The following is a 27,910-nucleotide window of genomic DNA, read 5'->3' on the forward strand; positions in this document are numbered from 1 at the left end:
AAATCACAATGAAATGGTGAAAAGCATTCTTGTAGCAATCTTGTCTTTAGTTCAACGTTATAATCTGGCTACACATTCTAAGAAACTTCAGCCTTGGTTTTCAGCATGTTTGTATAATTTCCATTCCCAAAGGCTTTCACAGAAAGGGTATTTAAAACTACACCCTCATGCAGATTTCCAAAGGCCTACAAAAAAGTTAGGGCAAGACAGTTACTTAAATTATTTGAAAATGAATGAGAAGGTATGGCCCTGAAATGCTTCTTTCAATCTTTCAGGAAAATAAAAGTACCCAAGAACATTTTTTTTCAGTCATTAGTGTGGGAAAAAAATAAATTGGCTTTACCTAGTTAATATTTTTCTTAAAGAATGTACTAATAACTTAATTAATTTTATTAATTATATAGATATTAATTTATTTAATGGGTTTAAAACTTAAAAATGGAAAAAATGAAGTACAAATTATTTTAAAAAGATATTAAATTTATATTCTACACTAAAAAGACCAAAATAAAACTACCATATTCTAAGTAAGTTTGATAGTTATAATTTATTATCTGTCAGCCTGCAAATCCATAAAAGTAATACTTAATATTGATTCATAAATTACTTCAGGGAATAATGCCACTTGAATAGTATAATAAAAATGAAAAACAAAACAGAATATCCTGTGATTAGAGCTTACTCAAGGAAACAAGAATAGGAATAATTTATAATATTTTTCATTATGCTTAAGAACATTGTTTTTTTCCTATTGTGGCTGTATTATTTCCATGAGAAAAATGACAAGATTCTCTTCTTTTACAAACTCTTTTTTGAAGGAAGCTTTGCAATAGTAATAGAATATGAACTACTTTTAAGTATGAATTCTTTCATTCTTTGTATTTGGATCTTTAATTCCTATCCTGGTGGTTAGCACATGGGAGGTGCTTAAATAAATGCTTATTGATTGATGTTTTGATTCCTTAATCTCAAATTAGGAAGGTATTTTCTGTCTTTTTGATCGTTTTCTTATCTCCCTCTCTGGTTAAGATTATTTTTATTCAATAACCCACTTAAAGGAAATGAATATTGGGGATTAATGAGACATCATTGATTATTTAACATCAAATGCCCTGGTTTTACTAGGGAAGAAAGAGACACCTAAAGATTTTAACTGACAGTTGGCCGGGGTGGGGGGGTGAGTACATTTGGGTGGTGCAGTGGATGGAGCACTCTGAATCTAGAATCAGGTAGACCTAAGTTCAAATACAGACTTAGACTCCTATGTGACCCTGGCCAAGTCACATAATCCTGTTTGCCTCAATTTCCTCCTCTGTATAATGAGCTGCAGAAGGGAAATGGCAACCTACCTTTGTCAAGAAAACCCCAAATGGGGTCTTCAAAGAGTTGGACACAAGTTAAATAATTCAACAACAATAAAGATCTAAAAATATTGGTGAGAACAGCAATAGGATGATAACTCAACAAGCTTTATTACATCAAGGAAACATCCTTGAAGAGAATATATTTGAAGAAGTATTTATAGTTCCCAACCCATTTATTTAAAATAACTAGATAACTACATTTATATAAAATGACTAGATAACTACTATTTATAGTTCCCAACCCATTTATTTAAAATAACTAGATAACTACATGAATCTCTAGTCCTATAATTTTGTCTTCTAGGACACTTTTTTTGGTGGGGGGGAGATGTAATAGTCTTAGATAGTTGCCTAGAATACTATGAGATTAATTGATTTGCCCCAGAGTTGCAGAGCCAGAATGTGTTAGAGATTGGTCTTGAACCCATATCTTATTGGCTTTGATGCCAGCTTACTCTTTAGCATGCCACATGGCCTTAGAATTACTAGGCATTAAAATATTAATCACAGGAATACTTTAAACTTCTCTACACTTGAAGTGGGTTTAATTCACTTCCTAGTGACTTGTTTAAAATGTGTTACAGAATCATATATGGTGAAGGATCCTAGGAAACCAAATATGTAGTACACACCTCCCATTTTATGGATAAGAATATTGAAGGTCAGTATTAAGTCCAGCTCATAGTTCAATAAGCTTTCTACTGCCCTTTCTCCCAGTACTGTTTCTGTATCGATACTTATTCTTAGTCTTTTCTAATTATAGAATATTTGAATTGGAAAGAGGCTATTCCATATTCTGCAATATAAAAATAGTGAAATGGAAGTCTTAAGAACATGTGTCATTCTTCACACAGTTATGTAAAGTAGATTTGGTACTAAGATTTATTCTCCCAATTTCCTGCTATACCACACCTGTCTTAATCACTCAATTACTGGTGCCCAAGAATACATTCTAGATGCTCCAAAGAGAGAAAACTATGATGCAAAGACAGAAAAAAGAAACTATCCAAAGAATAAAAAGGAAATCAAACAAATTTTCAAAAAAAGAATAAATTATCAAGTTTTTAGAAGTTTTTACTGTGGATGTTAGAAGTAAGTGTAAAGATTTCTCTAAACAGAAAGAAGCTTCAGGGTTTTGGACATTTAAATGTTTGAGAACTTCAGAAGCATTGCTTATTGGTCTTCTTCAGTGTGCTACTTTGAATTCTTTTTTGAAAGATAAATTCTCTAATGGAAATACATGTTTTTCAAACATTTCATTGAATCCTTGATCTCACCTACGGTTGTACTGCATCCAATGATAGCATTAAGGATAATTGATGGATTGCATTTATGCTTCTCTAGTATTCATACCATGTTAAGAAATATAGAAAAAGGGTCCCATCAACACTTTATCATCCTGTGCAACTCTTGTCCACATTTTCCTGTAGATAACTTCCTCCACAGTGACTCAACCAATCTTACTGGAGACTTCCTTCTATATTTATGGTGTGAATACCGAAGCATAAAGACAGCCCCACCAATTACTCATAGTGCTTTCTACATGACAGGTTCACCTCCCTTTTTTGCTTATACATATTTCTGATTATATCTTTTGTTTCTTTTCCTGGATGACTTTTTGTCAGTAATAAATTTCAGCCAATCATACATGTGATTAACATCAAACAAGGAGCATTTACTGAGTGTCTAATATATGCAAGGGATTGTGCTAGCTTGCATTCTACTGGAGGATACAACTTTCATGACATAACATTAACAAGAAAAATGTGAGAATATGTCAAGAGGAAGTCAATATGAGGATGAGATTCAGAAAAAATATCATGTAGGAGGTCAATTGAGTTGTGTTTTAAAAGAAATTAGGAAAGTATGGAGAGAATACATTCTAGGAAATCGAGAAATAATTTTCAAAGACATAGAAAAATGAAATTAAACCTCATGTGTAAGTCATCTACAGGGTAGAAAGATTCAAAAGCCTAAATTACTTAACATACAAGTGAAATATATAAGTGACTGATTTCAGTGATATGCTTTAATATGGATTCACATTTCAAAAGATTATCAAACATGCTCCTTTACACTTAAAAATAAAGTTGAAAAATTTATGTAAAGATGATACAAAGTATCATGGGAACACAAAAGTATATACCCAAACATTACTCTATAGCAATGTTTAAACTGATGGATAGACGGCTATTAATACAAGTAAGTACAAAATAAGGGAAAGTGAAATAAATTTAAAGGTGAGATCTAGGGAAAATGTTGAGAAAGTGAAGGAAGAGGACATTCACTCTCAACTTTGTCTAGACTTTATTTTACTCTCCTCACTTTTTTAAAATTAAACTCAATTATTATTTAAACTCAATTCATGCCTCATAATGATTTCTCCTTCCTCTCAATTTATTTAGTTTTTTTCTATACCACTCACTTCATATTTGTTATATCTTGACATACTGATTTAATGTTTATTTTTGTTATCTATACAATTAGATTATCTCCCCCAAAAGCCATATCTCATTGAATTTCAATATTTCTTTTATGAACTACAGAATCTTTCTAGTCATCTAGATTTGCAAATTTGCTGTTATCCTTGATTTCTCACTTTTAGCATATCAGTTGTAAAAGTGTATTTTCTTGTTTTTACATCCAAAGCATCTCTTACTACCATGCCTTTCTTTCTGATTTACAGAGCCCTCTCTCTAGATCAGACATGAACTATCTCTCTCTTTAATTTTTGCAACAGTCTGTTAATTGTTCTTCCTGTCTTAATTCTATACAATTCATCCTTCAAATAGTCACTCGATTGATTATCCTAAAACATAATCTATCCATCCCACTAATTTGTTAAACTCTAATGAATCACTTACTACCTTTAGAATAAAATATAAATTCTACTCTTTGGCTTTTAAAATCCTTGGCAACTTTTCCCAACCTCTTTATGTTCCAACTCTGAGTTCTAATCTTGTTCAACTTTAATTATTCAGTATAACTAGAGTGGACTCTTGCTGTCTTTCATACATAAAACTCCATCTCACATTTCCATGTCCTTACATTGCCTATTACAAAAAAGCACTTTTTTCACCTCTTATTCTTTATATTTTATCTTCCCTAAAAGCTCAACTCAAATGCTACTTTTTTACATAGTTTTTGCAAACCAGTACACCCCCTCTCAGCTGTTAGATCTTTTCCCCAAAATATCCCTTCTATCCTGCATTAGTTTTGTACATATGTATATATACACACTCACATATGCTATTTCCCTTAACTAGTCTGTAATCTCCTCCATGGCAGGGAACTGTCTTTGTTTCCCCAACTCCTAAAACAACTTAGCATTTAGTAATTGCTTAATGAATGCTTCTTGATTGACTCATTGGAAGTGACTTGAATTCAGATATTATATAGTATATTTTATATCTCTTTAGTGCTCAGAACAATGCCTTACAGAGAGTAGAGGCTCAATAAAGATACATTCATTAAGAATGGTTCCTCTTGCAAACTTTTAGCATTAATTCCCAGCAATGTTTTGCATTCATCATAATGTTTTGCCAATACCAAATTCAAGATATATGTTATTTGACCCAATGTGACAAGTCATGAATCAATAAACTCCACAACTTATATTTCCATCAATAAGTTTTTCACATATTTTTGTATAGCTTTAGGTAGGTAGCTTAATACATCAGAAGTTCAATGAGAGAGAATGAGAGGAGGATGGAGATACAGAGACAAAGGCAGAGAGATACATATAGAGAGACAAAGAGAAAAGACAGAGACTAGATTGAATATTTTTACTTGGTTTCTGATTCAAACTGAAATGCACATTATAAAAATCGGGTAAATTTTATGATATAATAACCAGGACAAAGGATTATATTTCAAATATATGTTCAAGTAAGACAGTTTCTGCTCACCAAGTAAAAACAGCACAAAAGTGTGCTAAACATGTCTCTGTCTGAAGATGCACGCCTTACCAGTTCCAAGAAACAAGACATGGTATCTTCCATCAGCAGCATTAACTCGATCCACAGCTATCTTCGTGTATTTGTAGTTTGTGCCTATCCGGATGATTAAAGGTCTTTTGTGGATTGGATAGATGGGATTGTACATTAAGGGGTGATTCCGAATAAAGGTTACGACATCATCTGGAAACTCCTTAGTTGTTCTCATGTTGGGGGTAAAGGCTCCTCCTGGACACTGTTCAAAAATATTTTTTAACAGCAAATCAAATTGACTTAAATATCAACATCACTTTTAATCCACAAATTGTGAGAGCTCTATTCCTCTAAAAAGATATTCACATGAATTTAATTCACTTCAATTCTACCAGCTTAGCTAGTGATACTGATCATTGTAGGTCAAAATTTAATTTTCAACTACTAATAATTTATATGCTTACTCTTATCTTAGCAGACAACATAAGGGAGTTTATGAAACTTCTCTGGCCACCATTTTTTCCTTTATTCTGTTCTCTTACCCTTTCTCAACAATTTATTTTTATTCCTTGGCATTTTGTGTTATGTGAACTTACAAAAAAAAAAGTCTACAAGAAACAAGCTATAATATATATCAAATGTTCCTATTGGCTAAGATAAACTAGGTCTTATTGATAAAAAACAAGAAACAAAAAAACAAAAAACAAACCTAGGTTGGTCTAGAATCATAATATTCAATTATTTTGGTTCTAATAAAGATTTAAGAGTTTTTCAGGCTCTAGACCAATATTTCATGTTCTTGGTATAGAATTACCATGAAAATAAACTTTAGTAACTTGAAGAGACCAAATAGAATGGATTTTATTTTTCGGTAATTTTTCAGTCCTGTCTGACTCTTTAGGACTCCAAATGGGATTTTCGTGACAGAGATAGTGGCGTAGGGAGCTATTTCCTCCTCCAGCTCATTTTACAAAGAAGAAAAGGGAGACAAATAGGGTTAGGTGGTTTGCTCAGGATCACATAGCTACTAAGCATCTGAGGCCAGATATGAATTCAGCAAGATGAGTTTTCCTGACTCTAGGCATGCCTCTTTATCTGTTGAGCCAACTAGCTGCTCAATCATACTGAATATAGTGCCATTATTTTAAAGAATGCTTAATTTACCTTGAATTGCTTGTTTTTACATGAACTTTCATCAGAAAATATTATTAGTACTTATTTGGTACACGTAAATGTCATTCTCATTTTGCAGAGAAGCATGAGATTAAATGGATTGATGAAAGAGTTAAGCAGACAATATTCTGTAAGTTTCTCATTTGTCAGTCCATCAACTAAATATTCATCTGGAGCTACTTTTTAAGGGGAAATGTTATACTTGCATAAATATGCCTATAAATTTGCCTCAGTTAAGACCAAATGAGGACAAAGAATTTTAGAAGAAATAATTTGAGGGTGTTTTAGCTGATGGATGAGTTCCATATTTCTGGGAAGTATAGAATTATGGGTGTTTTCTGCCCTCATTCCTCACACAAAGTGGAAAGATGGTTACATATGCTTTTTGAATGAAAACATGGAAAGAACAATGCATGACTGATTTAAATAGATTTAAGGCTATGCAGAAGAGCACCAATTATGGCTTTGCAAGTTGAAAAATTGACACTTAAATATTTGTGAATATTCCCTTTTGCAAATTCTGGACAATGCACAGTTTAAACAACAAAATTCTAGACATTTCATTAAATTCTTATTAAATCATTACTCTGACTTATGATAATTTAAGGAAGTCATCAAAATATAGTAATTTTTAGATATGTGAGTCAGTGTTTACCATGTTACAAATTTTATTCAGTATTTTAAAAGACCATAGATTTAGAGTTGAAAGGAATTTTAGAAATCCATCTAGCCCCAAACCCTTCATTTTATAGATGAAGTGCTGAGGCACAGAGAAAGTCACATGATTTGTCCAATGTAATACAGATGTTCTGCTCTTTCCACTAGACCACACTGCTTCAAGTTTAATCCAGATTTATTTTTTAAGACATTCAAGAATGAATACTAGTTAATGTCTTCAGTCACTAAATAAAAGAACTATATGCTCTCACCATGTGTCTCTGTCTCTGTTTCTCTCTCCTCCCTTTCCCCCTCCTACCCTCCCATTTAGTTTTCTCTTAAGGATTAAGAATTAAGTTTGAAAAATCTAAAGTAGCATTATTTTATGAAAATCTAGAATTCCTTAAAGCTTCAGCTATCTTTTACAAGAAGAAGCCCCATCCATCTTCTACAAGAAGTTTTTTACAATCCTCCTTAAACTTATGCCTTTGCTCAGAGATTACCTCCAATTTATCCTCTATATATCTTGGTTTTATAGAATTGTTTTCATTCCCTATGAGACATGACATTTTTTGTTTCCCCAGCACTTAACACAGTGCATAGCCCAAAGTAGGCAATTAATAAATGCTTGTTCATTTAATGTATCTTGAAAAATGATATTTAAAAATTTTTAAATGGATGAACATATACTGAAATGCTATATGCAAGAACTAAATAAAACTGAAACTCTAAATAGAAAAACGATGTTATTCTTCCATTGTTTTTGATTTTTTATAGCCCAGTTTGGGGTTTTCTTGACAAGGTACTAGAGTGGTTTACCATTTCTTTCATCTCATCTTACAGAAAAGGAAACTGAGGCAAACAAGATTAAGTGACTTGCCTAAGGTCACACAGCTAGTAAATGTCCAAAGTCAAATTTTAACTAAGAAAGACAATTCTTCATTCTAAGTCCTGAGCTCTATCCACTGTGCCAAAGTAATTACTATATTATGTGAGTAGCCTTTTTCCCCTTCTAATTCATTGTGAACTACGAGATTCTGACAAACTAAGAATCCTGAGTGACTCCTCTGGGGTCAGTTACTCATAATGCATTGTCTTCAATAACTTTTAATCTAAATTTCTACAATAAATTGCACATTGTTCTTTCTTAAATAATAATTATCATTCATATTTCTTTAATACTTCAAACTATCATGTGACTTGATTAGGGCAAGTTTCTGTGAATCTCCATTTATGCATGAGGAAAAAGGCTAAGAAAAGTTCAAGAACTTCCCCAAAGCATAGAATTAGAAACAAAGAATCAAGATTCAAACCTAGGATTTAACACTCTTTCCACCACACTGTACTATTTCTCTATTTCTACTTGTAAAAAAAAATCCCAGTGATGTAGAAATTCCATGAACGGGATTTCTTTTCACCAATACAGAAGGCAATTGCTCTGAAATTGAGAAACTAAGAGCAGAGATACCAGTCAAACAGTCCATCCACAACACTCTTGAGTGCACCAGAAACCAGATAAAAGTAATTGAGAAATATTTAGTAAAAGAAATAAAAATAAAATGAAATATAGATAATGTTTTCATTTGGTTTTCTAAGTCAATATGCAGCCTGGAAGGATACTTAGGTGTGACTAAAGGCCACCATTTTCCATTTGAGTTTACCACTACTGGCTTATGGAGTTGTATAGGGCAGAGAATTTCAATAACTTGTGCAGGGACTGGCAAACAGCATTTGTTAGTTTAGAAACCTGGTTTTCTTGACTCTGACCTATCGGATGCCCCTCCTTCTAATTTTTTTTTTTTGCATCTCAAAATATAAGCTTTTCTTCTTGAAGGAAGAACACAGAATGAAATTATATGTTCTGAAATTCAAATAAATAAGTCACTTCACTTATCAACTTTAGGTATTAAAATTTTTTGACAATATACTGGTTATTAAGATAGAGGTGAACTCCTTTAGCCTAGCTGGAGACTGAGCTAAAAAAAGATAAATAATATATTCTTTTACTTTGTTGCACTTGCTTCAGTTTGAGTGACTTTTCCTTTCTCAATAACAAGAAAGTTAAGATCCAATTAAGACTTAAGACATTCTAAATAGGGCTTACTGCATATTTGAAAAAAAAGTTTGGATGGATATGTATAATATTTTAACAAAATAAAATATGTTCAACCTTTTTAAATATATATTTTGAATGTTTCTTTTTAAAATTGTGTTAGTGGACTAAATTCTTGAACATCTGTGTTAGTTTCTTTGGCTACCATCTACTTCATCTTTGTAATTAGAAATATTTTGGGGGAGCTTCCATATCCCTTTGCCTGACTTATGTCATTCAATTTTAGGACAAGGGATTATATCTATATTTTCTCTGAAACCTTTGGAAATTCATTTCCAAATATTCATTGTACATTTTAAATCATATTTAGCTTTTCTTTCTCTGTTACAAGTTCTAAAAAATTCATGACTTTCTCCAATTTTATCAGGGGAAAAAAGGGCTAATGCGACTAGTAGAATTTCCACACATTTGGGAATTCTAAATGAGCTGTTTTTATTTTCTAATGGACTGAAAAAAATACTTAAACCATGCCTATGGGAACATCTATTTGTTTAAGGTATGACAATGATATCTTGGCTGCTGGAAGAATGTTTCTTAGTAGCCATACATTACAAGATTGACAAATGAATCATTTTTTGAAGTAATGATTAACCTACCCATTGATTCACTAGAAAAACTTTGAAGATAAGCTTGGCACTGGATATAACGGTGACGACACAAACAAAAATGGATTATTCTTCTTTTAGCAATTGACCCTAAACTTCTGGACTTACATGGTACCACAATACCAAGAATAAGTCTATTAATTCAATGAGGTACTGAGTTGAAGCACTGAGATTCAACACCTGTATATTTGGGGGCGGGAGGGGCTCTCAGAAAAGAATTGGTTTTAGTTCACCAATTAGATTGAAATTGTTTTATTCACATAGATAAGAGTTTTACTACTATAAATACCTGAAGATTTTTGTTCAGGCCTTTTAATGATTGTTTTCATCTTTTTTAAAAAATCTATTTCATCTATTCGTCAAACTTCATAAGTGACTTTTTTTTAGTGAGAGCAAAAAATCTGCATACCAAAAGAATCCATGCCTCTGAAACAAGATCTAATAAACCTTGTGACAAACTGCTCTCATATCTATAGATTAGGTCCAGGGGTTAAGAAGGAGAAGGAAAGAACCAGAGAGGAAAGGGGAAAAACAGAGAAAGAGAGAGACAAAAAAAATATACATTTTATTTTTGGATGGAGTATTACTAATTTCTAAGCCTGGCATTACACTTTTTACCTTAAAATCTTTGCACCAGTTATTCCCCAAGTCTAGAATACACTCATTCCTTTCTTTGTTCTTCCTCTTTGAACTATTAGTTCAATTTACCTGTCACCTCCTGTGGAGATCTTACATCATCTTTTCTTAAAGTTAATTAATGCATTCTCTTCCTCCTTAAATTATGTCTTTATTTGTCTGTGTAATTGATGCTATATATCTTTAGAAATACAAACTCCTTGAGGAGAGGAAATTAATACCTTGTACACTCTGGATCTATGTTAGAATCTAGCAAAAAAAAATGAATTACTGAACAATGGTATGTGACCTGGTCTGAAATTGTTACCTACAGCACATAAACTTACTAAAACTAATATTGAAACTATTTTTAGTCTGCTAGGTAGACCTTCAATTATTTCAAAATACAATTTCCTATGTATTATTATTTTATCTGAATATTATTTCAATTAATCAAATTTGCTATTGTTGAACCCTTTTTCAGTCATGTTCAAATCTGAAGCCCATTTTTGTGATTTTCTTGGCAAAGATACCAGAATGATTTGCCATTTCCCCTTCTGGCTTATTTTATAGATGAGGAAACTGAAGCAAACAGAGATAAGTGACTTGCCCAGGATCATACAACTAGTAAATGTTCAAGGTCACCAATCCTGACTCCAGTGTTCTTTCCACTGTGCCACCTCATTGCCCTTAAGCAGTAAGCATTTACTAAAAACCTACAAGTCAAAAACTATGCTGCGCTCTAAAAATACTAAGACAAAAAAAATAACACCTCCTTTTGTCAAGAAATTTACATTCTATCTCAGGATGTCTATACTGAATAAAAATAAAATAACTATCTTAAGGATAATACAAAAATATTCTAACATATCAACTCTTTTTACTAATACCCCCTACTATTTTTTGCTTTTTTAGTGTTAACTTTTAGTATCATGGTCTTTGAATGAAAGGGGATTTGAGAAATCATCTAGTCACAGAATCATGGGATCATACATTTAGTGCTGGATGACCGCCCAGGGCCATTGAATCTGACTCTCTCTCTCATTTTATGAATGAAGAAAATGAAGTCCCAGAAGATAAAAGAACTAGCCCCAAATCACACAGATGTTTAGAATGAAACATGGTATTGTAGACTAGGTATTTTAACCAGTTGTTGTTTTTCTCCCCAATGTACCAAGATGCCTGATCCAACATCCTCATATTACAGAAGACAGAACTAAGTCTGCTGAAGAACATAAAGTGTCAGAGTAGGGATCAGATAACAGATTCAAACTGTTTTTGTCATATCAGTCTCATTATAGGACAGAGTGCCTGACTTAGAATTAAGAAACCTGAGTTCAAATCCAGGCTTTCAGCACAAAGATTGAAATATAGCAGGTGCTATATAAATGTTTATCTTCTAATTCCCTGATTATAAAATATAAATGAAGCATTTTTCTCCAATAAAGCCTTCAAGAAATTTACAATCTAGTTAGGAAAATAAGATATGAACTAATAATAATAGTGTATGATAGTAATAATAATGACAGTGTATTTAAATAGCATTGGGTTAATAATTGTTAAAGTACTGGGTTAATAGTTGTTATACATTTTTGTAAATTAATCATAATTATTAACTTTGTTAAGCATGTATTTATGTTATATACAATATATAATTAGATATTATGTATTCATCAATAATTTATATGGTGTATATTTAAATTTTACAAAGCACTTTAAATATGTAAACTCATTTGATACTCAAAAATCTATGAGGGGGGCAGCTGGGTAGCTCAGTGGAGTGAGAGTCAGGCCTAGAGACAGGAGGTCCTAGGTTCAAATCTGGCCTCAGACACTTCCCAACTGTGTGACCCTGAGCAAGTCACTTGACCCCCATTGCCCACCCTTACCAATCTTCCACCTATGAGACAATACACCGAAGTACAAGGGTTTAAAAAAAAATCTATGAGGAAGGTGCTATTATTATACCCATTTTACAGATGAGTAAACCAAGGTCAAGTGGTTAACATGTCTTGTCCAGGATCAGATAGTCAGTAAATATCTTATGCAAGATTTAACTCGAGTTTTTCCCAACACCAAGCCTTGCCCTCTATCTTTTGTGCCACTTGGCTGTGTAAGAGTTAAAATAGGGTGTGTGTTTTTTTTTTTTTACAAAATAAGAGATCAGCTTTTTTTTTTTAAACCCTTAACTTCTGTGCATTGACTTATAGGTGGAAGATTGGTAAGGGTAGGCAATGGGGGTCAAGTGACTTGCCCAGGGTCACACAGCTGGGAAGTGTCTGAGGCCAGATTTGAACCCAGGACCTCCTGGCTCTAGGCCTGACTCTCAATCCACTGAGCTACCCAGCTGCCCCCTAGATCAGCTTTTAATAATTTAAGTTTTAATGAGAATATAGTAGAGTTGTAAATCAATATTAGCCTTTTAAAGCCAGAGGGGAAAAAAAAAACTTCTAGCAGCTTTTAACAATTAACAATTTAGTTTAATTAAAATATAGATAAATACAATATAAAAGAATATAGTAAAATGAATATAGTAGAGAAATATAGGAAATAGGTAGAGAAAAAAAATTTCCTAATGTCAATACTAGTTATCCTATAACTACTCTCTAAACTGCCTATATCTACCTATAATTGCCTATAACTACTGCTAATAACCACCCCACAAAGTTCCAACACAATCCAACCCAATAAAAACCAACCCAATCAGTGTTTAACCCAACCCCAATTAGGTCTGTCAATGAAGACCAGTCACCTCCCCAAAAGTTCAAAAGCCCTTTTAAAGGCTAAACCCCAAAAGTCCTCTCAGTAAGCTTCAGGCCCACCTTTATATTCCAACAACTAAACACCAACCACCAACCCAACTCACCACCAGCAACCAACCCTCAATGATCAACTCACACCCAGCGAACAACTTCCCCACAACTGCCCACCCTAACTGTCAGCAACTGACAGCCCAACCTACTCCTGCTGGCCCCCTTTTATCCCCTTCTCCCTCACTTCTGTCTCTATGGTTCCTCCTTCCTGTCACTGTAGGCTCGTTAATCCCTACACATCTCTATGGTAAGAGGACCTCCAGGTCCCCTGCTAATGAAAAAAGGAATAAAGAATTCCTTTTTACAGCTGCCAGTATTTATAATATGTCAAACAATAGAATGTTTTGTTAATTGTTCAGGACACTGGCAGAAATGCCCAAGCCATAAATAACTATCAAAAGACCTAAACAGCAAAGTTATGGTAAAAGTTCAGAACACGTGGCTAATAAGTATCTGAACTCAGAAAGATTAGTTTTCCTGAATCCAAGCCTAGAGTTCTATGCACCCTGCTACCTATGTGTCCAGCACTGAATTTAGAGTCAGAAAGACCTGAGATGATATCCTAGCTGAGATACAAGCTATATTACTGAGAAAGTCACTTAACTTCTCTCTACCTGAGTTTTCCCATCTGTAAAATGGGAATATGAGTTCCTAATGCAGGGATATTGTTTCAAATGAAATATCATATGTAAAGGGCTTAAAGTTTTATACAAATGCTTTCACTCTAGATGCTCAACTTCCCAATTTTGTATTCATGATCATTCTTTAAAAGCAGGCTATATTTAACCTTTTAAACCTAATTAAATCTCTTTTTCATAAAACAATCAACTACATTGGTAGGAATTCATTCCTAATCTATTTACAAATTGTGCATTTCTAATTTCCTTTAAGGTAACAGGTACTAGACCTGCTAGATGCAGAATGACCAGAGCAGATGCTCCTATTCCACACTTATAAATAGATGTTAAAATGGGACGATCTCTATTAGGTTGTGCTTGCATGGGAGTGTGTATACACACACACTGTCGGCACTGCAGGATCTCTGAACAAGCTTAGATAGAATAATGTAATATGCTAGCTCGGCCACAGACAGAGTCTGCAATCTTTGGCTGCCCTTTGCAGCATACCAACGGTGTCTTGTTTCTTCTGCAAACTTGAATTGCTTGTGGAAAAACATCATGACACAATTGGCACACTCCTTTCTCCTGATGTTGGTTGGGAGTATTTGCTAATAAGGTCTCTCGACCATAAATACATCAGGCATAGCTTGAATTCAAAGTCACAGAACAGGTATAAAATGTCTGTCACTGTCTTTTCGCTAAGTATGCAGCCACAGATTTATGGATTTGCCCCAGCAGCTGGACTACTGTGTGAGGGAACAAAGTTTGACAGTCACAGTTGATCCTTCACTAGAAGTACTTCAGAGGCAACATTTTTAACCCTTGAGAACAGGGATGCTCTGGGTCACTTGGCTACAGATGCCCTGGCTACATTAGCTAAGAGGATGGCCCCTGGAATGAATTCCTACCAATGGAATTGATTGTTTTATGATAAAGAGAGGTAATCGGGTTTAAAAGGAAGAGCATTGCCTAGGACAGAATACTGACTTCATGTTGTAAAGTTCAGGGAATAGGAAAAAGGACAAAATATTCAAGTGGCTATTCTTTTCCAAGAGAAGTTCTGGAATCTCCACTGTGTTTGTGAAAGTGTTTGTATGTGCACATGTATACATATGTGTGTTTAAGGGTCACTCTTTGCCAATTCTTAACTTAAAGGAATCGTTTAAGGACTCCCATGCCAGATAGAAGAAACCACATTATTTTTATAATTTGAGCACTGAGTACCCTTTCACTACCTGCTCAGAAATCTTTCCCAAAATCTTGGCTCGTGAGACTCTGCCTTGGGAGAGGGTTTTAAATATTCTCACAACAAAATGAAGGTTTACAGCAATCTATGAGAAGGTAACGTATGGAATCTATAAGATAGAAACTATTCTTTTATTGTTATTCAGTAACCAGAGAACTATTATAACATTTTATAGCACAGTCCTTAACATTAACCTGCATTCATGTAATAATGATATTTTGCTAGATACATCAAGGAAAGAATGCATTATACTAGTCAAACTCCAATATCTTTGCTAACAGAAGAAAAGAGTGGCAAAGAAATCATACATAGCAGACAATTGAGAGTCAATTATATTTGTCTTTGGAAAAGCCTTTTAAAATAATATTTGAATGAATGAATGAATGTCCTTGGTAGGATTCATATACTATAGGTAGAACAATGAAATGAAACTGAGAACATCATTCCTTTATAACACATACACACACATTCTCTGGGGTCACAGACACACCTATTTCTCCTTCAAAAATGCTCCTAAGGTACAAGACACGAGTCTATTTCATGACTTACATATATATCATCACTGTTTCACATGGCATTAAAACAGGCAGTTACTTGTTTTAAATGCTGGGTGGCACAGTGGATAGAATGCTGGACCCAGGGTCAAGAAGACTCATCTTTCTGAGTTCAAATCTGACTTCAGACTTTTACTAGTTGTGTGACCCTGAGCAAGTCACTTAATCCTATTTGCTTCACTTTCCTCATCTGTAAAATGAATTGAAGAAGGAAATGGCAAACTACTCCATGTCCTTGCCAAGAAAACCCCAAATAGGGTCCCAAAGCTTTGGACACAACTAAAATGACTGAACAAGAACAACAAATCTTAACAGAAAACTTCGAATTTTAGTATCATGAAATATGAAAGGTCCTTTATGAGTTAAATATTCCAGTATCTCACCCTATCTAACTATTTTTAGTATCAGTGGAGGATATCTATGCAAACTCTACTTGGATGTATCCTGGGATGAGGATATACAAGCTCATGAAGCAATTTATTCCATTCGTTTGAAGCTCTAATTGTTAGATTTGTCACCTTAATATTGAATCCTGTTTTGATGCCTGGTTTCTACCCTTTGGCCCTGGACAAACAATGAAACTAAATTTGAAGACCTGTTACACTTTTTCCATATTTGAAAGTCATGTTAATTAGTCAACTAGCTAATTAATCTTAAGATTAATTAGCCTTAATTAGTAGGGTATTCTAAAGTGATTTGAAAAGAACTCTCACTTAGGACACTGAAGGTCTGATTTTATGACTTTTGATATCTATAATATTCCTTTAACAATATGTACCTTTTGGTTCAAAACCTTACCGTCTGAGGTTAAATGGATCATGTTCCGATGAGGGAGCTTCCTGAAATATCTTTGACTCATTTTTCCTATAGTCATTTTGAGAACATTATGCTATGGGTCTTGTCTAGATCTCTAAATATGTGGGTAAAAAGGGTCTCCATATCTCTGCAAGTACTTTAGCTTATCTCAGATATAGGTCAGTCATTTTTTAGCATACACAAGATCTTCTGGAGACCCAAAATATTCATAATGACTATTTCCCTTTTGGGCAAGTCTCTTTGAGCTACACCCCAATCCCCAGCCCAGGGAACTATGTTGTCCTCTGGATTTATAATGCTGTCCTAACACACAGGGCTCCTCTGAAAAGGAATTTTGAATGTGAAGGCTACATGATATTCAACTGGTAGTACCTTTGGGGAATGAATGACCCACATAACTTAGGGCAGAGGAAGACAAGGTAAAGCTAGGCTTTTCTCCATCCTCTCTTACTCGCTTGATGGTCAGTGCTCCAGGTCTAGGTGGTCACATGTGCTGTCTCCTTTTTTCTCTAGAAGGTTAGATCCTGGAACCTTACTATTACCATCAGCCATTATAATTTCTCAGGCCAAAAATCTTTGCTATGGCTTCTATGAGCTGAAAAATTCTATAAATCCCATTTCTGAAGCAGAGATGAATGTAGGTGACTCTATTGATGTACACATTTTAGTTTTTTAAGGACCTGAGCTTATCTTGTAAATGTATATGCTTAGTTCTTTTCTGACATAATTATTTCTGTTCTTTGTGTTCAGACACAACTGAAACATGTGAACCACAACTCTTTGAGTGAAATATTATAGCTATTATAATCTCCTTTTTAAGGACCCCAGTCCAAGGGAACAGGTAAAATCTGTAAAAACTCTGACTCAGTCAACCATCCCCCCAAATCATGGCTTAATCATTCATCTACAATGAGGTGTCAAAAGCTCAACAAACACTGATCTAAGGTTACTTCCAAAACTTCATTAATGTCATAAATAAACACAATGTTGTGTTAATGGGCATGTCCATACCTTAACAAGGGTAATATCTTTAAAGGAGGGAAAAAAATAACTTTTTTTCTCTCTCATTTAATGTCATCATTCCTGACCAGATCCATGCTGACATGAAATTTTCTATCATGTCTCCCTTAACCCTTCTGTTAAGAGAATAGTGACATGTATCAATATAATATTTAATCATCATAATAACATATGAATTGATAAAGTACTTTAAGATTCACAAAGGAATTTACATACATTGTACCATTTGAAAATCATGACAAAATTGTGAACATCTAGGTGGTGCAGTGGATAGAGTGCTGAACCTGACTCATCTTCCTGAATTCAAATCCAGCCTCAGAAACTTAATATCTGTGTGACCCTGGACAAATCACTTAACTTTGCCTTAGTTTCCTCATCTTTAAAATGAGCTGAAGAATGAAATAGAAAACAACTCTAGTATCTTTGTCAAGAGAACATGGAGTCCTAAAATGTCAGACATCAACTGAAACGTGAACAACAACTCTTTGAGGGAGATATTGTAGCTATTATAATCTCCATTTTCCAGATGCAAAACTGATACTGAGAGAAGTTAATGGATTATTCCCAGTGTCATATCACTATTACATGGTGGAGGTGGTATATATACCCCTCATCATCTAGAATCTAACCCTAGAACTCTGAATGATAGACAGTTTTACTTCAACTGTCTACTCGAAATAATTATGATTTTTCCTTTGAATTCGAATGAACATTCTAATTGAGTGGCCTACAAGGAACACTGGACAAGTAAGTAATTATACTTACTACTAAGTGTAATTCAGTGGTCGTTTAACTTTGACATTTAGAATGATTGGGATTGTTGTTGTTAACTAAAAATACCCTCATTCATTTCTAATTTTCCCTTTTGCCCAGAAGAACAGAAAATACAAATTTACAAAGTTATGTTCCTACAATTTTAAAAAAGATGAGTATTACTTGGAAAGAAGACAACTAGCTAGAAAGCAGGTGTTAAGAATTCTCCATAATCTATGAAAATCATTATCTATTAGGAATGAATGATGGAACTTGTAAATGGAACCGAAGCATCATTAAATCTTAGGAAAGAAGCTCAGAGTTAATTTACTCATTCTTATTGTAGGCAGAGTATAGTGTTGAGGGCTGAGGAAACGGAGAGGATGTGTGGCATTTCCATGTATATTTGAGTGATTACTCTGGAATCCTTTCTGCAAGGTTACTTAGGGATGGCAAATAATGCTTTTATATGGTGATTATTAGAAATATGTAGTCAGTGATGTGAGTCTATACTCATCGAGACAGAGAGGAATAGTACAATCATAATGCCTGTCAATATTGAGACAAGAGCATTTTCTCCATTATATTTATTGTGATTAGGCATGTTCACAGGCATCTATGATATTGTGCAATTAGGATTTGCTACCCAGGACTCTAAGTCCCAGTTTCCCATATTCCTTCTCATATTACATACTAATGTAGGGAAGATATAAGTTTTTTGTAGCTCTGCCCTCGTGCTTTTTTTTACCCCTTATAGCGGTTGGTGGAGGTGGAATGAGTCTCAGGCAGGAGAATTTTTCTCACATGTCTTTACTCAGGCTTTTACTTTTGTTCTTGTATCTTTCCTACTTCAAGTGATTATTAATAAATCTTATAAAACATAATATTTATAGTTATTGGATATTAATTTTAATCTTACAATATTATGGCCCAGTCTCATACTTATCTCTCCATGGAATGTATGAGAATTCTAATGGAAATTGTCAGGAAATCTCTATTTCAGGTGAAGTTTAGAGTAACCCATCTAGAGCCTCACTACAGAACCTACTCTACTTCCTATACCTAGAGAAGATGCAGCCAGATACCAATAACAAGACATAACACTATCCAAAGCAAGAATTATGTCACCAGTATTCTCAATAAATGGTCTTGTAGTCTCCACTTAAAAGAGCAGAAGGACTCAATTTCTCTTCCCCAAGCAAACCTATTCACTTTTTAGACAGCTCTACTTGTTAAGAACAATTTCTTAATACTTTATTGAATTGTATTAAGAGCACACAATCTGATTCTAAGTCCAGCATTCTAGGATATAAGCTTTGGACTTCTTTATAAAATGAAAGACAGAAAAATTAGAAAATCCCTCTGTTCTAAGTAAACTCTAAAATAATAGCATTCATTATTTTTTGAAAAGAGAAAAATAAATTGAATAATAACTATCAATACCAGTAAAATACATTTTAATGTTTAAATGAAAATGCTATTCTAAATCATTTTTGTTTTCCAAATCAATCTGTTTTATTCAGTGCTTTCCATTTCCTTACAAGTTTTATTAGCCTATTCCATCAAGTATAATGGCTTAAAGCAAAAAAAAAATCCTTTATGCAGTATGCCTTATTGAATAGTATTTTCTCTTAATTCAGGGTTTTCTGTGCCATTTAAACCATTTTTTCAGAGCATTAATCAGTGTTGCTGAAAGTAGCAAAATATGGGCCCAATGACAACCAAATGAAATAAATGCTACCTAAAAATAGCAGGAATGTTATCACTGAAGGGCTGGAAAAGTTCCAAGTTTAATCAAGCACTATTACCTTTGTCTCTTCAGTTGGAGAAATTATGGTTAAATATGTTCTTGAGTAATAGTCATATTTGATCATATAAATTGAATTTGCCTCTCTCCTCCCCCAAATCACAGTAATTTCATTTAGAAGCTGATAGTTCATACTTATGGCTGCTAGAATTCTACTTGGGTTATCATTTTAATCATTCTGATATATGCTCATTTCACCTTAGATTATAGATAAAACCAATTTCAATTTTGAATTTTCCTATAAAAGTCACCATTTTAGAGACATACGGCATATAATTTTGAAACTATAAGGGCATCTATAAAAGAAAACTTCTTAAGTTCTTTTAGTTCTTTAAGACATCTACAAATGAGATATTTCTTCCTTATTCTTTGTTACTCTTATTCTTATGACTCTGGATAAATCAAAGGGGTTAAAATATTTGAACTGCCTAAAACCAGGTTTCAAGTAATTATTAAGGGAGCTCAGATCGTGGGAATCCTGGTGGTAGGAACGTAGGAGCCACAAAGTGACATGACCTATGGGAAAGCTGGACTTCTGAGTTCCCTGTGAGGCTTGGTGAGCTGAATGACAATGTGGCAGAGCCGGCAGAATGTGGCCACTGAAGTAGAATCTCACTTTGGATTCTTGTACTCTCACCTATCGGGCTGGCGTTTTCTGTGTGCTGCAGCTTATCTTAGCTCTTGCCATGGTGGCATGATCTGAGCCAGCAAAAGGAATTATCAGACCTAGAAAGGTTTTGCTCTCTACCTCTCTCAAATTCACTCTCTTTACTAATAAAGCTAATAAATCTGGTAAATGGGTCTCTAGATCAATTTTTATTTATAACAACCAGAGTTTTCTATGTACATCCCATAGGCTTTTTATAAAGATCCAATTCAATATAGTCTTTAAAATAATTAAGGTACCATATTAGACAAATAATGATAATAATAAAGTCAAATTCTTAAAAAAGTTTTAAAAACTTAAAAATTAGTTCATATGAGCTATGATGAATTTATGAATGAACAAAAATTTACTCCATTGTATTTTGGTGATAGTGAAGGCCAACTATTAATTTCTTGGCAAATTATGAAAAGACAATAAATATCCGAAGGTATGTACTTACAGTGCCAGGACGAGGGTAAGGGATTCTCCCTTGGTATGGAATCAGCTGATGGTTTGGCCCTTCTTTGTGGGCAAATGGTCCATTAAAAACCGTCTGAATATCAGATAGGTGATATACACACACTGCTGAACCTTTAAAAACTGAGCTGGAGAAAACAAACAAGCAAAAATTACCTCATAGAATAGATTGAACACTCAAAGGATTCTAGCTAATTTATGTGGACATGGGTTTCTTCTGGGAGCTCATAAAAGAATTCCAAGAGAATGGCCATGTATTATTCTTTCAAGTGTAAAATAGGGTCTGGATTAGATAAATCAAGTAAAACATCCCACCTTGTTTAAAGGAGAGTTATACCTTCATGTGATGAGAATGTGTCAAAAATCAACCAAAGACTTTAGGTTAAGAATGAAAAAAGTGCTTTGATCAAGTAAGGTGACATTATACAGGCATCTGGGTTTAGATTTGATGAGAAAATTTGATCAGATCCCAAGGGTCATCTCTAAAATATCGAATCAATTATGCTTGAGAGATTAAAGAGAGTTGGAAAGCATTCTAGCAAAACCTCTGAGGAGAAATGGCTTGGATTGTGGGAAGGGAGAAGACACAGCCTTTTCCTGAGCATCCTCCCCAACAGCCCCTTGGATTGAGAAGGACCCTGTAAACTTCAAAGGATCCAGAGGATTTAGAACTGCTCAATGGTGCCTTGGCAGCATTCCCACAACAGCTGGTGTGCATGGTCTGACTCCATCAGGCAAGGACAGATTGAACATACATTTAAGGCTTTCCAGCAGAAATGCTGTACCATACCTAGGAGTGGCATCTGGAAGATACCATCAAAGGGACTTCCAAGAACTATAACATACCCCTCTGCAGTACATGATCTCTAAACTGAATCCTATTTATCCCAGGACTCTGTATGCACTAGTGGGAGACTACATCTCAGACCTTGGGGGCAATATTTGGAGCAACTATTCTCACCCTAGTACCTTGTAAAACACCCCTTTCTAAAAGCTAAAAAGAAACAAAGTACTTTGTAAACTTTAAGGTATTTCCCTCTTCATATATGTGAGATATACAAATCAGCAGATATCAATTTATGTTTGCTATTATTATTATTGTTATTTTTGCAGCATTGGAAATAGTAAGATCAAAGAAGTTTTTCTGGCTGAATCATATAACACAAAAAGACAAATTTATAAATATTTTTTTCATTTAGACCAGTGGCCCCCAAACTTTTTTGGCCTACTGCCCCCTTTCCAGAAAAAATATTACTTAGCGCCCCCTGTCACATACTATCACTGCCCCCTTATAGTTATTCACTGCCCCCAAATGCACCTGTGGCCATCACCGCTCTTCTGGATCGCTGCAGCACCCACCAGGGGGCGGTGGCACCCACTTTGGGAATCATTGATTTAGACTTATATTCTTAACCTGATAGGTAAGAATAAAAGGTTTTCCTCTGACATGGGTTAAGATCTATAAACATGGGGCAGCTAGGTGACTCAGTGGATAGAGAGCAAGACCCAGAGTCAGGAGGTCTTGAGTGCAAACCTGGTCTCAAACACTTCTTAGCTGTGTGACCCTGGGCAAGTTCCTTAACACAACTATCCAGCCCTTAGTGCTCTTCTGCCTTGAAACTAACCCAGAACTGATTCTATGGAGGTAAAGGTTTCAAAATAAAAAGGCCTGTGAGTATAAGAAGCTCAGTAATAAGAGAGTATGTTTTCTTAGTGAATGAGAACAGAACCTCTAAAGGGAATTCCTGAGCTCTCCCTTTTTTCACGGACAAGGAAACTCATTTAAATTCAAGGAACTAATGCAGAATTCCAAGTAAATTTCAATGTAATTTTTACTGAAGCTAAGGGAACCATGACATCAATAAGTTCAAAGTTCTTCTTTAACATCATGCCATATCCGCAGCTATTCAGCTTCCTTTCCTGTACTATCTTCCTTGAATAAATATAAGCACCTTAAGCAGAGAAGGTTCAGTTTCTTCTTTGTATCCCCAGAACTTAGCACAGCATCTGGAACTTACTAGGTTCCTTGCTAATAGATGTTTATCAACTATTGACTATCCTCACAACCATCCTGTTATGAGAATGACTTCAAATTTTTCTTGTCATGAATATTAGTGCAATAGTATAAAATCATTTTCTTCTTGATTCATCTATACAATTTTCTAGTTAGTCAAAGACAAAAAAGGCACCTAGTTCAAAAAGACATATAAATCAGACAATACAACTTTGTAAGTTTTATTTCAGTCCTTGCCCAAATACCATGCCCTGTAGTTACACATGAAGATCAACTAAAACTAGCAATTGTTTTTCATCACTGACATTTCTCTCCTATTACATGCCTAATTTAAGGCATATAAAGGTGAAAATAAGGCATATAAGGGCAAAAATCAGATGTATAAAGGTGGAATAAGGCATATAAGGGTGAAAAATGGACTTTCATATCTAACTATTTATATATATATATGAAGGGAGATAAATATATTACACTTAAAATTGTGTGATCACTAGCTTTAATCATTTAACATATCCGACTTGGATTCTTTTAAAATAAGTGCTTTGGCTTTTTATAAAAACAGAAACCTAGACAAATAAAATCTTTCCATTAAATCTAAAACTGCCTTGAGGATTTTGGAACTTTTCTTTGTTTAGTTTGTTGTGCCTTTGACACAAATCCAGTTTCCATTGTAAGAACAACAGTCCAAAAGTTTTATTTCAGTACAAATATGTTAAATTCAAAATAAAATTTTGAAACCTTCCAATTTCCCATGTTATTTGTTTATTTCTTTTTTGAATAAAAATTATATATAGTCTTTTTTGCCAGCAGTTTAGATAGGGAACTCTACAGCCACTTTTTTCCCCTCTGTTGCTACTGTTAAAAGTAATAATACAATCTTTGGTAGTATTATTAATTTACTGGTTCTGAACAAAAGAAAAAATACATTATCAATTTATCCAGACAGCTAGGTTTGTCACATATTAAGAGAGATAGTGAAAAAAATTGAGTGCATCCAAAAGAATATGATGAAAAAAAGTGTATAGCTGACAGCTAATATGAGGAATAGTTGAAGTAAGTGGATGGGAAACTTGGAAAAGATAAAGGTAAGAAGAAATACGGCAATATCTTCAAATACTGAAAGAATTGTCATGTGGGAAAAGGTTTAGGCCTGTGTGTAGTTTCAAAGATCAGGTCTAAGATCAATGAATGTTAGAGAGAGAGATATGTTATGAAACAAACATAAAGGAGAAATTCCCAGGAATTAGAGGTATACTAAAACAGGATGAGCATTCTCAAGAAGTCACTGGAACTTTTAAAGCAGAGATTCGTTATCTAATTATGAAGGTTATTGTAGAAAGCATTCTTCTCTGACTCTAACTATGTACAAATGGATCACAAAGGTCAATCCCAACTCTTAAGATTCTATAATTCTATATATTTGTGATAATAAAAACACCTTTATGTATTTTAACATAATTGTAAGTGGTTTTGTATACATACTAAGTCAGTACTCCAACATGTCTCCTGAAGGTGAGTCTAAATTATCTTCTGTAACTATAAGTACTAAAGGAAAGTTTCACTATCCAATTTTAGATCATTTTAAAGCATATTTGTCATCACTTTCCCTAGACAAACTAATCACATTATTGATCAATAAACAAACCTAAATTTTATCCCCATTGGTTAATTTTGCTATTTAATTTTTGCTTGAGACATCAAGTTTTTCCTCTTTTTACTAAGACTATATTTTCTTTTGGTTAATCTAGTTGAAACATTTGACAATTTCTTTAAAGTAAATGAATATGAATAAGAATATCTCAATCATGAAGGAATATCAGATTATGCATAGAAGGGTTCATTCTCTACAATTAACTATGTAGCTTAAAGCTGGATAAGAATAGAAATTATTTTTTAAACAGATCATTACCTTGATGTTGTAAAAATACCATACACAAGTGTTGTCCGAGGATTATCTGTTTCTAGCAGAAACACATCCTCTAGAAAAGAAAAAAATACATTGTTATATGAAATCTTTAAATGCAATATAGACACTATATTTTAGCTACAAATACTATTTTACATAAATTAAAAATTCACAACATTTTATAATACTATATGTAATATGAATACACAACATATAATAATGTATAATTAATATATAATAACATAATAAATATAAAATAGCATATAGATCAATAACATTAAAATTATGAATATATTGTTTTTGAGGATACGTGGCCTAGTGGGTATTATGTTGGAATTACAGTCACGAAAATCTGCATTCATATCCTAGTTCAAGTACTTACTAGATGCATGACCTCAGCAAGTCACTCAATCTCTCTTGGAAATCAGATTCCCATTTCTAAGATGACCTCATTACCTTGAAAATCTTTTACAGTTTTATGACTCTGATCCCATGTACAAAGATACCAGCACAAATGGAACCTCCTCAGTGATATCAATTCAACAAACTTTTATTAAACACCTACTATGTGTATGTGCAAAGACTCAGCTTGGTATTTTAGCAATTACACACATTCACAGCTATGCACATTAAAGAAAAAAAATGAGAGGTGCAATGCACACACATTTATGGAACAACTATTTATCCTACTAGGCGCATCATTGATAATTGTTTATCCTACCTTTGAAAAGAACTCCAGAGACATTCATTGTATATTTTCATTTTTGCCTTTAAAACTCAAGTTTTACACTATAATTTTGCCCATGAAGCATAGTATAAGTCATTTGATTTCTAAGCTTAAGCATGCCAAGTATTGATGTGGCTTAGTAAGAAAATAAAGTTTGTAAATAAACTTTGTGCCAGAAAGTTTACAGCCTCTATTGGCCCAGAGACTGGGGTTAACAAATTGATGATTTATTTTAATGTGTTATGAAAAGTGAATGTTGTCTAAATTTTTTTTCATTGAGATGTTAACACAAAAAGTCTCAGAAATCTAGGGAATTTCTAATGAGAAAAATGTTTTACATGTTACCAATTTTATTTTGTAAACAGAATTTTGTGGTTTATTTTATGCTTAATGAGTAGAAAAAGTATACATTATGGAATTAACATTTTTTTAATAAAGAATTGTATACAAAAAGGTATATTTTCAGTTATCACTAGCAAAAGATTAAAGGTTTTGGTGGAGGAAGGAACCTAGTCTCCTATTTCTGGTAGATTCAGTGTATCAGTATTTGAATTTGTGATTTTCATACAGTTTTCAAGAGACAATACCCCCAAATAAAGTTTTTTTGAGAATTGACTGTATTTTCAAATGCAATATACCCCTTGTCATGACCCATCTCTAACACAAAAAGGACGTGTTTTTGAAGTACTTGTTGTTGCTATCCTTATTGTTTATATCCCTTGACTAGCTTAAATTTCAATGTTCATTATAAACCTACACTAGCAAGTCATGTTTGTTTCAGGCCCATAACATTATTGATATAGAGAATATCCAATGAGGAAAATCCCACTAGACAATTCAAGTTTAATGTATCTAAAATGGAATTCCTTATTTCTCTACTGAAATTTGTAAAAGTTTTTCCATTTTGTCAATAGATCTCCAAGTCACCCATGCCTGGAAAATTTGGAGTGATCTTTTCTTCATCAAAGATAGTCAATCAATCACTAATTCGTATCATTTCTCTTTTGTAATACCTCTCACTTCCATCTCCTCCCTAATTTTCCCACTGCTTCTCCCTTAGTTTGGGGTATTATTGTCTAATGACTCCCAACAATCTCCCCAATTCTGTCTTTGCTCTTTCCAATTCCTCACACAATATACAAAGATATTTGTCTTTGTATATTGTGCAAAGATAAGTCCCATTCAATCTTGGAATCTCAGAATTAAAAGGGACCTCAGAGACAAGCTAATTCAGCAGTTATCTGAAAAAGAAATTAACTTTACAAGTCATCTATCTACAGGCAGAATATTTCATGCATTATATGTATATGTGTGTGTATATATATACATATATATATATATATATAAAGACATATGATACAAACACAAATGCATAAACATGGGGACAAGACAGAGATAAAAAGTTACAGAAAAAAAAGCAAGAGTGTGGGAAAAAAACAAAGAAAAAACTGATCAGTCCTGTTCATATTCTGATTCAAAGAGCCTATATATTATAGTTATGAATATATGGCTAACTATATTCAAAAGTTTCCTCTTTCCAAAAAAGAAAAGAAAAGAAAAGAAATTAGTTATAAGGGACAAGTTGACATTTCTTAGAAGCTAGAGTTTATAAGCTTTTAATAAATATATGGTTAAATCAGAGCAATTCCCATTAATATCAACTATCATAGTGAGCACAAAATTTTCTAATGATGAAAGTTAGAATTCTTATAAATTGTCTCTTAAAATTCAAATTCCAGACTCACATCAACATACCTAGTTCATCAAAATAAGTTTCAGTGCCATCTTCATCCATTACTGAGCATACCAATCTAGCCTTTAAGAAAGTGGTCCACTTGTTGACAAGGCTACGCTGCCCACCAGTGTCATTCTGCAAAAGAAGGGTATTGATAAACAAATCACATCAAATTTAAATATGACATTTAAAAATAGAAACATGTCATGACTATAGACACCAATGATTAGGAATATCCTGTAATATTTGGGGTGATATTTAATATTTACCTATTAAAAACTGATCCTTTTCCTGATAGACAAATGAAACAATATTATAGG

General features: G+C 33.6%; 1 protein-coding gene across 1 annotated transcript in view; it reads right to left on the bottom strand.

Moving 5' to 3' along the window:
• Positions 1-27,910, bottom strand: part of SEMA3C (semaphorin 3C) — a 186,775-nt gene that overhangs the window by 37,687 nt on the left and 121,178 nt on the right. The window contains exons 9-12 of the mRNA XM_044677375.1: positions 27,611-27,725; positions 25,132-25,201; positions 21,192-21,336; positions 5,333-5,555 (exon numbers count right to left, since the gene is read on the bottom strand). Coding sequence (XP_044533310.1) covers positions 5,333-5,555; positions 21,192-21,336; positions 25,132-25,201; positions 27,611-27,725 — 553 coding nt within the window. The remainder of the gene's footprint in view (positions 1-5,332; positions 5,556-21,191; positions 21,337-25,131; positions 25,202-27,610; positions 27,726-27,910) is intronic.

The sequence above is a fragment of the Gracilinanus agilis genome, chromosome 5 (assembly GCF_016433145.1).
Source record: "Gracilinanus agilis isolate LMUSP501 chromosome 5, AgileGrace, whole genome shotgun sequence".
NCBI lineage: Eukaryota > Metazoa > Chordata > Mammalia > Didelphimorphia > Didelphidae > Gracilinanus > Gracilinanus agilis.